Raw genomic sequence first — 15,676 nt, 5'->3', positions numbered from 1 at the left:
GTCCTCGTGTGTGCACAGGTCAGGGACAGGGGAGGCCGGCTCCAGCTCCCGTGGCCTCACGCGGGTGCCGGGTGCCCCTTTAGTGTGCGTGGATGGGGCACACGATGGAGACGTGTGAACACTTGCGGGGCTCATTCTCTCCTGATTACTGAAAGGCTCGTCTGTCGGAGTCTCTTGAGCGAGATGTTTTCCTGGAATGCAGCTCTGAGCCCAGAGCGTGGAGACTTAAACAGCACGAAGCACAGAGCTGCCAAAGGCATCTTTAGAGCTGCGACGCAAAGCCAGGACATTCCGAAGGCCTGAGCGGGAGGGAGGGAGCGGGCTGGAGGGACCAGGGCGCGCGGTGCGCAGGGGAGGGGACTGTGGTCGGGAGGGCCGGTGGCGGCGAGATCCCGAGGCCTGAGCGGGGACCCTCAGAGCACCCAGCCCTTCCCCCGCTGGATGCCGCGTCCCCTCCCGAGGCAGCCGGACCTCTCTTGCCCTTCGCCCGCGGTCTTTGGCGGCCCAGGCGCCCGCAGCCCCGCAGCCTTGGAGGAGCCGCGGCCGGAGAGAGGGGCGCGGAGACTTGGCACGGACGCTTGGCCCGCGGCCCGTCGGCACAGCGCCCGTCTGCCGGGTCCCGCCCCGGCCCGGACTCGGGGACCGCCCGCGCTTCCAGTACCCTTGAGCGCAGTTCTTCAGGGCGCAGTCCGCCGGCGCCGGGTCCTCCAGAACAAGCGCCTTCCTTATCCTTCCCGCGCAGTGGCCAAGGCGCGCTCATCTCTCTCCAGCGCATCCGCTGCAACCATGGCCACCTCCTCCGCCCGGCCCGCCTTCCTGGTCATGACCGCACTGGCGCTGCTGCTGCTGCTGTGCGTGGGCCCAGGTAAGGAGGCAATTTCACGGCGCTAACGCCGAGAGGAGGGCGCGGAGACCAAGGCGTACATCCCGAGTCCTGGCAAGGGCCAAGAGTTGAAAGCGGTCTTGGGTTCTGCCCTTGCGCGGTGGGAAGTGGCAGAGTTCAGGGTCAAGGGCAGGGTTTCAGGTGTTCGCGGCAACCTTGGGAAAAGAGGCGGAGGAGCCTTGGACAGAACGCTAGAGGCAGGGCGCAGTGGGCGCTGTAGGCAGGTGGCACCCAGAACTCAGAGGAGTCAAAAGGCCTTCATCCCCAGGGTCCCTTCCAGGTGTTCCCTTTCCGGCGCCTCGTCTCAGTTAAGTTCCAGGCCTGCAAATCTGCGCGAGCAGGAGCAGGGCCTCACCTCCTCGCTGGGGAAAAGCTCTGAAAGGAAATTCTTTAACATCTCTACTTCTTGGAGGCCCTCTTGAATGGGTTGGCAATCCCAGTTCTTTCCCTAGAAAATGCGCGCATTCACGCACAGGCTGCAGATGAAGTGGGTGGGGTGTGGACTTCTGAACCCTGGGAGCCCACAGAACCCACCTTAGGGAGGTTTCACCCTGAGTGCTCACTTCCCTCTTGCCATCCTTTATGGCTCAGGAGTGGCCTCCTGCAGGCAGGGGTGCCTTTGCGGGTGTGAGAGGTGGGGTGGTGACCCCAGGTCTACTGGGAAGATTCAAGGGCTGGAAGGTGGGAGGGTGACCTGCTCAAGAACCTGAGACTGAAGTTTCTCACACCACAAAGCAGCCAAGCAAGGTGGGTGGAAAGGCAGGACCCCCTTGGTTGCTGAACGTCTGTGTTTTGTGTGGTCAGCACAAGTTGGGAAGAGCAAACATAGGCCAGAGGAGCAATGGGAGCCCTGGGGGCCATTAGCACAACAGAGGGGCTGGGGTGACTGCTTTTCTAATTTAGGACCACAAGGGAGGCCAGTCAATCACTCCCCATCACCTGATTTATCACCTCCTGCTTGTTCCTCCCATTTTAAGAACCATAACTGAATACAGCAAGTGGACATCAGCTAGAAACCCATTCTTTTCAGGATTTGTATTTTATTTCATTTATACCAAGATTGCAGTGATAGGAGTTGGTTAAAATATTATGGTCACTGAGCTGGAATGTGAAAGTTCTTATGACACCAAATAAAAATCTTTATGTAAAGTCCCCAAGGTGATTTATGACACCCAAAAGCATTTAATGGAGAAAGGACCATTGCCCTTTCTTGATCAGTTTATCATGAGCTTCAAAGGGAGCATTTTAAAATTCCAAACCCGCTGGGAGATCGAATGCCAGGGAGCTAAACTTGATCAACTCAGGAGTGCGTATGAGCACAGCCTAAAAATGGTGACCAGTGATGTTGGGGTAGAAATCCATGATGCTACAAGACAAACCCCACAGCAGCTCATTCGTTCTTTATTCCTTTCTTCAAATAAAGTTAGCGTGGTGTCCACGTTCATGCATTGATATTTACAGTTCAGTGGGCAGTAATTGGCACCATGGCATCGCTGATATTTATCATTTTAGGACTTGTTCACCCTTTTCAATTGTGTAGCTGAATCTGATGAGGCTCACCTTTCTGGGTTAGTAGTGACACAGATTTGCTAGGAGAAATTGCAGCTTTAGCACAAATGCCACTCAGATGGTAAAGAATCTGCTTGCAATGCGGAAGAGCCAGGTTCAATCACTGGGTCAGGAAGATCCCCTGCAGGAGAGCATGGTAACCCATTCCAACATTCTTGCCTGGAGAATTCCATAGACAGGAGCCTGGCAGGCTCCAGTCCAAGGGGATGCAAAGAGTTGGGCATGACTGAGCGACAAACACTTTTCACTTTTCCAACGTCTGTTTCAATTCATCAGTATTAAAGTGCTCTTACAGAATACAGACAGAGAGGTGGTACTTAATTTGGCAGGCTACTCTGAGTCATTGGAGACTCACATATATTAAGATACTAAAATATGCTCAGATTCGTGCTCTGTCCATGTTGGCAAATGTAGATTCCTTCGCTGGCTCTTGAGGTTGGGAGGGAAGCACAGACTGAAAGTGGTCCCACCCCTTGTAACTGAACCTCCTGTGCAGCAGCCTCCCCAGTGCTGACTCACAACTGATGCCCTGATACCTCTAGTGACTCTGGATGGGAAGCTTCTCTGTTGATTTGCTCCAGCCGTGGGTGGCTGTCTGGTGCTGGCAGCCTGCTGCCCACCCATAGATTTATGGCACAGTGGCATCTTAGAGCCATCTATCGCTCTGCTCCCAGAAGTTTCTTTCCTCTAGTTTAACATCTATGTGTTTGTGTGTGTGTGTGTGTGTGTTAGTCACTCAGTCATGTCCAACTTTCTACAGGGCTACAGCCTTGTAGCCCACCAGGCTCCTCTGTCCATGGGATTCTCCAGGCAAGAATACTGGGGTGGGTTGCCATGCCCTCCTCCAGGGGATCTTCCCAACCCAAGGATCGAACCTGGGTCTCCTGCATTGGCAGGCAGATTCTTTACCGTCTGAGCCACGAGGGAAGCCCCAGTTAAACATCTAAATTACTTTAATTTGTTACCATACACACACACAGGCCGTTTGTTCCTCCTGGACTTTTTCCTCTTTCTAAACCTTTTTCCTTTTGCCAGAACTCCTGTTTTTCTGTGACCATCTGAAGGTCACATGTTAGTACCTGAACCAAATAGTAAAAGAGGTGGGCTGATCAGAGACAAGCTGAAACACAGGCAGGACAAGTATTTCCTTTCTGCAAGACGCTCTCCTTTTATTTACACAGCCTAAAATTGTACCTGCTTTTTAAACAACTGCATCTCTGTAGACTGACTGGAAGTGTAGATGATAATTCTGAATTCAGACCACTGCCCACTTAGCCCACCGCCCAGAGACACCAGCCCTCCTCTGAAGACATGAGGGTGGCCCCACTGTGTTCTCCTCTTGCAGTGGGATCCCTAGAGTTCCCCCCAGACCTGGCTCCCTATTCTAAAGGCAGGTGGGAGGCACCCAAATTCAAACACCTGTGGGGGGCTTGAGAGGTAAAGTGCTGTTTACAGACCCCGGGGTCTGCCAAGTGACCTGGGTCTGGAAACATTCAAATACTAAATCCGTAAACATGGGGCACCTAAGAAAACACACTTGCAGGTCACGTTTAGCAGTGAGCAGCCAATTTGTGACTTTTGGCTACAAATGTGTTTTTTTCCTCCCCAACGACATAATAAATTTTTTAAGCAGAGTTTCTTAGTCTTCTTTGGGCCCCACACACTTCTGAAAGTTTGGCTGGAGCTCTGGCTCCTATTCCCAGAAGACCACACCTTTGCAGTTGCAAATTGGTCCACAGTTGGGGAGGGCAGGACCTGCTGAAGGATGGATACCACCATCTCAGCATCTCCATCCTTGGGCCAGACTGTGGCTCATACACCTAAGGATGCTCTGCTCAGTCTTTACAAGGCTGTGCTCTCTCCCAGAGCCTCTGGTTCCCCCTCCACAGGACAAGCCTCATTCCTGTAAGTAGCACTCAGAGACCAGAGGCTTCCACAGTCTTCGAACCAGCTCATGGGCCAGAGGGTACGTTTCATGAGATCAAACTCATCATTTCCTATTAAACGATTGGGCAGGTTATAAACACTTCTAGATCTGAATACAAACCACAGTAAATGGTACAAATGATGCCTGATTGTAAGACAGTCAGGGCAAGTAACGATACAGGGCTGAACTTTGAGAGCACTGAGGCACGTTCCTTGGCTTGTGGTAGAGAAAACCCACTTCTGCCTTCATCTTCTCACGACTGCCATCTGTGTGGTGTCACCTCTTCTTGTAAGGACATCAGTCGTTGGATTTAGAGCCCAGCCTAAACCCAGCATCATGTTACCTCCGGACCCTTAACTCATTGCATCTGCAAAGACCTTATTTTCAAATAGGTTCCCACGCTGAGGTTCTGGGTGCTATGAATTTGGGGGGACACTATTTAGTAAAGTCTGCAGGCAGGTACATATGACAGCTGCCTGAATATTATTTAATTTTTTTAAAGTTTTATACTAGAATATGGGCTTCCCAGGTGGCTCAATGATAAAGTTTCAGCCTGCCAATGCAGGATTTGATCCAGGGTTCAATCCCTGGGTGAAGAAGATCTCCTGGAGGAAGAAATGGCAACTCCTCACTCCAGTATTCTTGCCTAGAGAATCGCATGGACAGAGGAGCCTGGTAGGCTACAGTCCATGGGGTCACAAAGAGTCGGAGACGACTGAACAACTGAGCACGCATGTATACATAGCCAGTTAACAATGCTGTGATAGTTTCAGGTGAACAGAGGGACTCAGCCATGCATGCAATACACGTGTATCTCTTCTCCGCCTAACTCCTGGTGACTGCCTGAATACTATGATAGAAGGGCTCAAAGGACAATGTTACTTTTCCTGGAGAACAGTTCAGATGGTCTCCAGTGGCTCAAACCTCAGCCATAATCCTTGTCACCAGTTTGAGCAACGGGCAGCCTGAATGGCCTTTTCTACATAACAGGAAATGCAGCAAGCATTGGATACCAAGTTGCCAAAGCAGGATAGAGGCATGAAGTGAGTTTTTTCCAATGTGGATTTTTGCATGTGAGAAATTTAAGGGTTCAGTACAATCCTGAAATGATTTCTGTCTTCATTCCTTTAGGTGGCATAAGTGGAAACAAACTCAAGTTGCTGCTTCGGAAACGAGAAGGTAAATACAGCCTACATGGATAAGGGGGCATTCTTCAGCAGGTTGCAGGGAAATGGGGATGTTGATGTGTTCACTGGAGGCTTGTGTTTGGAAAATGAAAAGTGTTTACTCCTTAAAAGGTTAACAGATAGAAGGGGTGGTTCTGTGGGGATGTGGTGCGGTATTTCATCAGATAAATATTATTGCCAGTTAATGCTTCTCTGAAAGCTGTCAGTGTAGATTCAGAAATAAAAGGAACAGAGCGGCAGTGTTCAGGGAAGGCTGTTTTAGAACCCTGGTGCCCTTTAGAGCACATGCCTGAGTCTGGAGCACACACTGCCTTAGTCCTGGGGCAGCGCAGAGTGGGCTTGTGGGCATCCTCTGTATCCAGGTGGCCCTTGGGAAAGGGTTAACCAGAAAGACTTGTGTTGCTGACACCTGTTGTGAAGAACATGCCTCAGGGAGTGGTGGTAGCACATGAACAGTCTGGGAACCATGCAGGTGAGTCCTGGCCCCTGCAGCGGGTTCCGTCACCCTGTGGTCCTGTCAACACCATTCTCCCTCGGAACATGTGTCTTCACCTGGAAAACAGGAAGTTATCTGTCCCTTAGAGTGAAGACTAAATTTCTGAGGTGAACTTTTAGCCACTTATTCTTTTCCCTGAGTTAATGGGGCTCCAGGAGGTTGAATTTGAAGTCTGTTCCCTGCTGTGGGGCCCCGGTGCTTATGCAGCTACTTCCCAGGGGGTCTGCAGTGACCCCTCCACCTGACACACACCTGCTGAGCACATGTGGTTCCTCTTGGTATGAAGAGGGACTCCCAGCATCTCCCCAGCTCTTCCAGCCGCTTCTGAGGCCTTCGTCCACCCCTGACCTCCCAGGCCCCTCAGACGGCCCCTTCCCTGGGCTGAGCAGCCATCTCCCAGGGATACCAGGGCTGATGGGAGTTCTGGCAGGGCCACCTGTGCAAGGGATACCAGAGAGAAAGTGACCGAGAAAATCAGGACTCCTCTGTGTATACCTTCAGCGTTTATCCAGCTCAAGCCAAGAAACATATACTGAGCACCTACTGTGTGTGAAACAGTGTGACAGGCCCAGAGGGAAATGCCCAGACGAGCAGGTGGAGAGAATACAAACGTGCTGGTATTTACCCATGTGAGCAAGGACACAAGGGCACTTGACTTCCTTTTCCTGTGCAACCTCCATGCCAACCTCAAGGCAAAGACCATCCATCCAGCGTCACAGATGAGGGAACAGGGGCTCAGAGGCAGTCAGCAGGGCCAGCCCAGGACCCAGAGCTTCCCTGAGTGTATCTGCAGGAGTGGGGCCCTTTCAGCACTGAGCCCATGAGAGAAGGCATTCAGGGAAGCCGTGGGAAAGCAAGGGTCACCCCATTATGAGGCAGTCCAATCATCAGTGGTCACACAGTGGGACCCCAGGTGGCACCGCTTGTCCCCACAGCCCCTGCTGGACTTGCCTGGCTGGCCGGCCCAGGGCCCCTTGTTCCAGCTCTCTCTCCCCTGGACTCCTAAGCAGCCCCAGAGGGCTCTTGTTTACTTGGATAGTGAACACCCACCAGGCAGCACTGGATACACCGTGGTTTCCTGACAGCAGAGCCCACAAGGAAGCACCAGCCCCTGTCCAGGGCTGGACCTGGGTCTGGGTGTGGCCAGGGGCTGCAGAGGAGGAGCTGAATTCGGTTCCTGCCCCAACCCCAGGCCTGTGATATGGCAGTGCCCAGAGGGCAGGGCTGGCTACCCCAGAGCCCAGGGTGGGACCTAGTGAGGGAGCCCCCACTGTACCCGTGTCCTGCAGGAAGGATATGCCAGACAGAGCATCTCCTGCCAGGCAGGGTGGGAGGGGATGTGGAAGAGCAATTCACCCCAGTGAGGAAAGAAATCATCTTTGTACTTGGTGGTGGGGGTACCCCTTGTTTCAGCCCCTGCTCCCACTACGACCCCGGTGGCTGTCCAGGAGAGCAGAGCCAAGGAGTTCCTGAGCAGCCTTAGGAGGCCCAAGCGGCAGCTGTGGGACCGCTCGAGGCCAGAGGTGCAGCAATGGTACCAGCACTTCCTGTACCTGGGCTTCGATGAGGCGGTGGGTGTCCCGGCTCCCTCGGCAGGAGGGGTGGGCCTGGGAGAGTGGGGGCTGGTGCAGACGCCTGGCTTCCTCTGGTGGGGATGAGGGTTGGGGGGGCAGAGGCCTGGATCCCGTGGGGGTAGGTGGGACAGAGGGCTGGCTTCCTACAGGGCAGAGTGGAGGTGAGGGGCAGAAGCCTGGGTCTTCCTGAGGGAATGGGGGTTGGGGGGCAGAGGCCTGGATTCCCATGAGGGTTGAGGGTGGAGGGGGGGAAAGGAGGCTGGCTTTCTACAGGGCAGGGTTGGGGGGCAGAGGCCTGGCTCTCCCTGGGGGGATGAGGGTTGGGTGGGGGCGGGGGAGAGGCTTGGATTCCCACCAGATGGTGGGAGAGCATGCAGGGAAACGGGCAGAGAATGAAGTTCTGTTGTTTGCCCTGAAGTCAAAGCCAGAGCTGCCAGGTACTGGACTACGTGACCGTCAGGTGTACGGTGTTGGCTGGAATTTTCCACCCCGCTGTGCCCAATGAGATCCCTCCCATCAGGGTTTGGTAGCAGAATTCCAGAGACTTCCCTGCCCAGAGAGGCTGGGACTTAGATTCAGGGAGAGTCTGATTTTCCTAGGAACCCTCTGACCGTATCTGTATGGTTTTATCTGAGTGTGAGTAAATGTGAGGATGCAGTAAGGTTCTAACATGCACAGATGGGACTAGAAGGACATGCACCCAGACACCAGTAGGGATTGGGAGTGGAAATAGCCCCTTTCTCTTTGTCTCCCTCCCACCGTGCTTTTGTAAAATGTGAGTCTGCATTATTTCTGTATTTATAAAATATTTTTTAAGTTTTTTGAAAAAAAGTTATTTTAAGGCAAAACCTTAAACAAGATTATAAAATTAGGAAAACCAAAGAATGAGGCTACTACCCTATGTGACAAACTGCAGTATTGTGAGTCAAGCAAGCCATCTTCTTTTAAAAGCAGAGACTGGTGGGGGTGGTAAGGGTGGTGGAGGTCGCAGCCCCAGGCCAAGCAGATGAAGAAGGTGGAATTGTGCCCATGTAGTCAGTGTTTGTGGCCTGAGTTGGTGCACCAGATCTGTTTGAGCATCACTACAGTTGTGAGAGAGTCACCACCAGACACTCCCTGAGGCTGCAGTATGATTCTGTTCACCACCATTTACTAAGCCCTGTGCAGCAGCCCAGGCAGGACTGGGGGTCAGCGTCTGCCACACTAGACCCCTAGTGCTGGGGGCAGGCCCAGTTGTTACTGCATTGGGCAGATGTCCGCTTTCTGTACCAAAAAAGAGAAGAATGCTGAAGTCTGGGGTATATTCAGAACTCGCAGGTAGGGGTTCAGGGGAAGGGGTGTATATGCCTTTGGGGACTAGGCTTTCAGCAGTGCTCTCCTGCTGGTTAGAACTGACCTCTGGCCCAGGGATGCTGTAGGCAGGAGTAATTATTTTTTTAAGTACTATTTATTATTTTTTATTGAAGTACAGTTGAAAAGTACTCTCTTATTGAAGTACGCTTGAAAGTCCCTTGAACTGCAAGGGGATCAAACCAGTCAATCCTAAAGGAAATTAACCTAGAATATTCACTGGAAGGACTGATGCTGAAGCTGAAGCTCCAGTACTTTGACCACCTGATGACTCACTAGAAAAGACCCTGATGCTGGGAAAGATTGAGAGCAGGAGAAGGGGGAAACAGAGGATGAGATGGTTAGACAGTATCACTGACTCAATGGACATGACTTTGAACAAGCTCTAGGAGATAGTGAAGGTCAGGAAAAGCCTGGTGTGCTGCAGTTCACGGGGTCACAAGGAGTTGGACATGACTTAGTGACTGAACAACAGTTGATTGTTGTTAATGTTAGTTTCAGATACACACGCACATATATATATGTTATTTTTCGGGTTCTTTTCCCTTATAGTTACCACAGGATATTGAATATAGTTCCTCCTTGTACTGTACAGTAGGACCTTGTTGCAGGAGTTTCTATTAGGGGTCATTCATTGTTAAAGAAAAACACCAGAGAAACACCACCAGTAAAATGTGCTCTGGGAAGTGGTGTCCTTAATCCCATCCTTTCTCACCCTCTTCTCCAGAAATTTGAGGATGACATCAGCTATTGGCTGAATAGAAATCGGAATGGGCACGACTACTACGATTACTACCAGCGCCACTACGATGAGGACTCGGCCATTGGCCCCCGGAGTGCCCACAGCTTCCGGCACGGAGCCAGCGTGAACTACGACGACTACTGACCACCCCTTCGGGCAGGTTCAGGCCGTGGGCTCCGCACAGCTCTTGGGCTGTGTCTGCCATGTCTAGTCTTGGCCCATCTTCCCTACTCGCTTTCTATGGCCAGAAAGGAAGCATTAACACAGAGAATATAAAGGCCTTTCGAGAGTCCATGCAAGTTCCTAACACTGCATTCCATTTAAAACTATAAATAAAAGCATTTTGTTTAAAAGTCTGAGTTTGAAAGTTTGAATGAAACTTAAGCTGGCGAGAGTTTTCCTTCCCTGGATGTTTCTCAACCTCTCAGAGGCACCAAGTGTGACCCCCTCCAAGAGTCCCTACCATCCCAAGCCATGGGACAGAGCAGGGGTCTTCAGTGTGTTAGAATTCAGTCCACACTAAATGCAAACAAACAAGCAAAGCCCAGCAAGAAAATTTATTGGACATCATTTAAGATCACAGAACACAGTTTGGAGGATCTAATCATTGGTGTGGTTTTGCAAGTTTGATTGCTCTTCCATGGCCCGAGCCAGAACTGGACCTATTTAATATTATTAGGCAGGAAAAATGGGTAATATAAAAACCACTAAAGTTCGGTTGACTTCAGAGCTTCACTTACCTTAAGAAATTGAACCTTGTCTAATGAATCCAAGATTTAAGAATATACTTTGCATCGTGTTTAAGCAACCTGAGTGAATGGAAAAGTGGGGGTGGGTGAAGGGAGGGGAGGGAGATGGGGGGGGGTGACACCTGCAGAAGGGATGGGCCCTCAGCATGGCTCTTGTACTCACAGACCCTCTGACAGCCTGCTGGAAGCCTTCTCACAAAACTGCTACGTGATTTGTACATAATCTCTGAGACACCCTGATATTCACAGGCTGCAGGTAATGAACTCCTGGGCTTGGTTGTAGATACCGGCTTCAGGAGAGCAGTGTTTCTGGACAATTCTTTGGAATCCCTACAACTTTTAAAAATTGGTGGTAAAACACACACAATATAAAATCCCCCGTTTTGAGCATTTTTTGGTGCATAGTTCAGGTGCATTAAGTTCATTCACATTGTTGTGCAACTGTCACCAATCTCCATCTCCAGAGCTGTCTCATCTTCCCCAAAAAGGTACTCTGTCCATGAAACCGTAAGTCCCCAGCCCTGCTCCACTTTCTTTCTGTCTGCATGGATTGGACTCCTCTAGGGACCTCCTGTAAGTGGAATCATACAGTATTCGTCTTTTGTTACTGACTCAATATTTCACTGAGCATTATGTCCTCAAGCTTCATCCCCCTTGTAGCATACCACGTTTCTTCCCTTTTTAAGGCTGAGGAATATTCTGTGTGCAGACCACTCTTTGTTTATCTACCAACAGATACTGGGTTCCTTCCACCTCCCAGCTGGTGTGACTAATGTTGTGAACACAGTCTGTAAATACCTCTTTCTGTCCCCACTTTCAGTACTTTGGGGCACATACCCAGAAGTAGAATTATTGGATCATAAAGTAATTTGTTTTGCTTTTTGAGGAACCACCATTTGTTTTCCACATCAGCTGTACTATTTTATATTTTAATATAAAAGAGTTGTAATTTGCTGTTCAGTCGCTCAGTCATGTCCGATTCTTTGTGACCCCACGGACTGCAGCACGCCAGGCTTCCCTATCCATCACCAACTCCCAGAGCTTGCTCAAACTCATGTCCATTGAGTTGGTGATGCTGTCCAACCATCTCATCCTCTGTCATACCCTTTTCCTCTTGCCTGCAATCTTTCCCAGCATTAGGATCTTTTCTAATGAATCAGTTCTTCATATCAGGTGGCCTAACTATTGGAGCTTCAGCATCAGTCCTTCCAATGAATATTCAGGACTGATTTCCTTTAGGATTGACTAGTTTGATCTCCTTGCAGTCCAGGGGACGCTCAAGAGTCTTCTCCAATACCACAGTTCAAAAACATCAATTCTTTGGCACTCAGCTTTCTTTATAGTCCAACTCTCACATCCATATATGTCTGCTGGAAAAACTATAGCCTTGACTAGATGGACCTTTGTTAGCAAAGTAATGTCTCTGCTATTTACCATCAGGGAAGCCCAAGAGTTGTAATAGGAAAGAGCTTTTGTGTTCTGTACAAGTTAGTCACTGAAGGGATGTTGCCTTTAAGCCTATATTATACATAATGGCCCATTTTGGGCACCCCTGCCTCCCAGATAATAAGCATGAAGCTAAAACACCTTTGTTTACCTCCCAGGAAACCTCCTGACTAGGCCCACCTGTAAGTGTCTACAGGAAGATGAAATTCACATGCCCCCTCCAGAGGCTGCTGGTGGGGGAATGGGGAGGTGGAACCGGAAATGCTTGGCTGTAGTCCCTCCCCCTTAATATAAAAGGAGCCTGACTCTAACTCAGGCAAGATGGTGTTCTGGGGGCATGACTCCACCATCTCCTGCGTCTGCTGGCTTTCTGGATAAAGTCGCAATTCTTTGCCCTGGCAAGTCGTCTCTTGACTTATTGGCCTGTCCTGTAGGTACGAGATTGGACTCTGTAATAGAGTTACATTCAGACTTTTGCTTCTGTTTCTTAACCACTACGGTGCTGCTCAAACCCCAGTGCAGTGTTGGGGAGGGGGCTGGGCAGTGATGGAGAGCATGTCTTAGTTTCATTCCTAATCTTAAATGTTGCTGTGCTTCTCCATAAATTATGTTTGCTGGGCGTTTTTGGTAGATGCCTTTTCTCAAGAAAGTTACTATTCTTTTAAAAATATGCTAAGAAGAGTTTAAAATGTCATATGGGTGCTGAATCCTAGATTATCTGTTGATAAATCATCCTTTAAAATCTGTTAATTAACAATTAAATTAATAGAATTCTAATATTAAGCAATTGAATTGTGACCCCGTGGACTGTAGCTGGCCAGGCTCCTCTCTCTATGGGATTCTTCAGGCAAGAATACTGAAATGGGTTGCCATTCCCTTCTCCAGGGTATCTTCCCAACCCAGGGATTGAACTCAAGTCTCCTACATTGCAGGCAGATTCTTTATTGTCTGAGTCATCAGTAAAGTGGAATAAAACTAACTTGATCATGATTTTTTTCATTGTTGGATCTGGTTGGATAATATTAGTTCAGAATTTTTTCATCCATGTCCATGAGGAAGATTGGCCTGTAGTTTTGTTTCTGGTTCTGTTGTGGTCAGTTTGGGTGTCTGGCTTATGCTGGATTCCTAAAATGAATTATTTTCTGATATTTCTCCATATAAGGATGGAATTCTCTGTCCCAAATGGGAGCATTCTGACAAAGCCATTTGTATGGAGTGTTTTCTTCATGGTATTAATAAAATTTTTGACTATTTGAATGCATTTATTTTACAGGTAAAGCATTATTTTAATTTTGTTTCTCTCCTTGAATTTGTTTTGCAAAATTCTATCTCTCTAGGTAGTGATTGATTATATGAAAGTTTTGAAGTGTGTTGAGAATTGCTCTTAATATCCTTTAATCTTTATTTCTCTGTAGCATCTGTGGTTGTTTTTCATTCCATTTGTACCTTTAAAAACATCTTTTCAAACATTTGTGCCTTTGTTTTTAATGAATCTTTTCAAACATTCGGTTTTTGCCTTGTTGCTGTGCTCTTTTGTACGTTTCTCTATGTCACAAATTTCTGTTCACTCAATTTCCTTTCTTCTGCATCTGTGGGTCTTTGATTTAGCTCAATTTTGAGGCTTATTTTTTTTCCAAAGGCAAATACTTACTATTCTAAGTTTCCTCTTCAAGAACTGTATTCCATGAGTTTGATGTGAAAAGCTAGATGATGAAATCACCTAATTTCAATTATAATTTCTCCTTTGACCCATGAGTTGATTATAAGTGTTATTAAATTTCCAAGTGAATGAATTTTTCTAATTATCTTATTGGCTTTGTTTTCCTACTTAATTGCATTGTGTGTGTGTGTTTTTAATGTAGTCAGATCCTAATTCTTTGAAGTATACCAAGGCCAGCTTTACATCTGAGTGTGTGCCAGCCCAGCAAGGGTTCCCGTGTGCCTGAAGGGAATGTGTGTTTCCCAGACATCAAATGTAGTCAAGCCATTAGCTCAAGCCCAATTGTGACATTGTTCACATACTCTATTTTCTTACTAATTTTTTTGGTCCATTTGATCTACTGATTCTGATAGGTATGTTGAAATCCAACGATGGATTTGACTAGTTTTTTTGTTTAATTTCTGTCAATCTGGCTTCATAGAAAGCTATGGTCTTCCCAGGTGGTTCTAGTGGTAAAGAACCCGTCTTCCAATGCAGGGGACGTAAGAGATGCAGGTTCAATCCCTGGGTCTGGAAGATTCCTTGGAGGAGGGCATGGTGACCCATTCCAGTATTCTTGCCTGGAGAATCCCATGGGCAGAGGACCCTGGTGGGCTACAGTCCATAGGGTCGCAAAGAATTGGACACAAATGAAGTGACTTAACATGTATACACATATTCACATGGGATATGATAAATTTTTCCAGTGAATGGAGTCACTTATTTTTATGCATCACATTGCCTTATTTCTAATAATGCTTTTTGCCTGAATTCTCTTTTGCTATTAATATTTGCCTACTGTTGACAACTAATTGCCTGTTCTCTCTTTTCCATAGTTTGACTTTTTATCTTCCTGTGTGCTTTAGGTGTGTTTTTTGTAAAGAGTACATCGCTGAAATCTTTTTTGCTTTTTTTAAAATAGAGTATAACTTTTAAGGTCTGAACAGGAGAATTTAGCTCATTGACATGTATTAGGATTAGTGATTTTTGTCTATAACATTACACTTTGAACTTGTCCCATTTTTCCTATCCTCTCCTCCCTTTTCCTCCTGTCTTGCCATCATTTGGACTCTTTTGTTTTCCTTTACATCTTTCTTTTCCTTTCACTTCCTTTGAAGGTTATATTGGATCTGTTCTATTAGTGTTTGCCCACTTAATCCATATTTAACAAGCTATAGGCAGTCAATAGCCATAGTCATCTCCTGGAAAAATACAAGGACCCCCAAATACTTCATTTTGCGATCTTCTCTCCCAATTTATAAGCTACAATAACTCAGCATTTAAAATCTAGTCTACTGGGCACTTCCCTGGTGGCTCAGTAGTTAAGAATCTGCCTTCCAAAGCAGAGGATATGGATTCAATCCCTTGTCCAGGAAGATCCCCCATGCCATGGGGCAGCTAAGCCCGGCACCACAGATAATGAGTTCACGTGCTGCAGCTACTGAAGGCTGTGTGCCCTAGAGCCTGTGCGCCACAACAAGAGAAGCCACCGCAATGAGAAGCCTGAGTACTGCGATGAAGAGTAGCCCCCGCTTGCCTCAACTAGAGAAAAGCCCATGTGCAGCAACAAAAACCTAGCATGGCCTAAATAAATAAATAAAAATCTTGTCTGCTTTATGTCCCCATGTTAGTTACCTTTGCCTCATTTACAGTCACTAGCTTGATTAGATGTCACATATCATATCCAGCCTGGCTTACTATCTCTCCTTGAGACTCAGACCCTGCATCTGAGCTCCTCTTCATTTGACTTTAATACCATCCTCAAATCCCTTTAGTGCAGGTCCTTCGACGGGCAATTCCCAAAGTCCACACGTTCCCTTGTGTTGCTCGGTTTAGGGTTTTGGTTGAGTTAATCAGCATTTTGGAGACACTATCCTACGTGAAGGGTTTCACCATAACCTGTCATTTTAGTTAGGCAAAAATTCGTATGTGTTCTGAAATATATATATTATACATATTTTTAATATATGTATACAAGAGCTTTTATACTACACTTGTCCTCCCCACTGCCTTATATAACAGATGCACCTCTTTTACTTACATCTATATCTGCG

General features: G+C 48.0%; 1 protein-coding gene across 1 annotated transcript; it reads left to right on the top strand.

The window, feature by feature from the left end:
* Nucleotides 1-371: 371 nt before the first annotated feature.
* ECRG4 (ECRG4 augurin precursor) lies at nucleotides 372-10,084 on the top strand. The gene is made up of 4 exons (XM_019970244.2): nucleotides 372-865; nucleotides 5,511-5,558; nucleotides 7,476-7,633; nucleotides 9,714-10,084. The coding sequence occupies exons 1-4, from the start codon at nucleotides 442-444 to the stop codon at nucleotides 9,870-9,872; spliced, it is 789 nt and encodes a 262-aa protein (XP_019825803.2). The 5' UTR covers nucleotides 372-441; the 3' UTR covers nucleotides 9,873-10,084.
* Nucleotides 10,085-15,676: the final 5,592 nt, after the last annotated feature.

This window comes from Bos indicus, chromosome 11 (assembly GCF_029378745.1).
Source record: "Bos indicus isolate NIAB-ARS_2022 breed Sahiwal x Tharparkar chromosome 11, NIAB-ARS_B.indTharparkar_mat_pri_1.0, whole genome shotgun sequence".
Lineage (NCBI taxonomy): Eukaryota > Metazoa > Chordata > Mammalia > Artiodactyla > Bovidae > Bos > Bos indicus.
The sequence above is the reverse complement of the archived record's forward strand: the minus strand, read 5'-3'. Positions and strand labels throughout refer to the sequence as shown.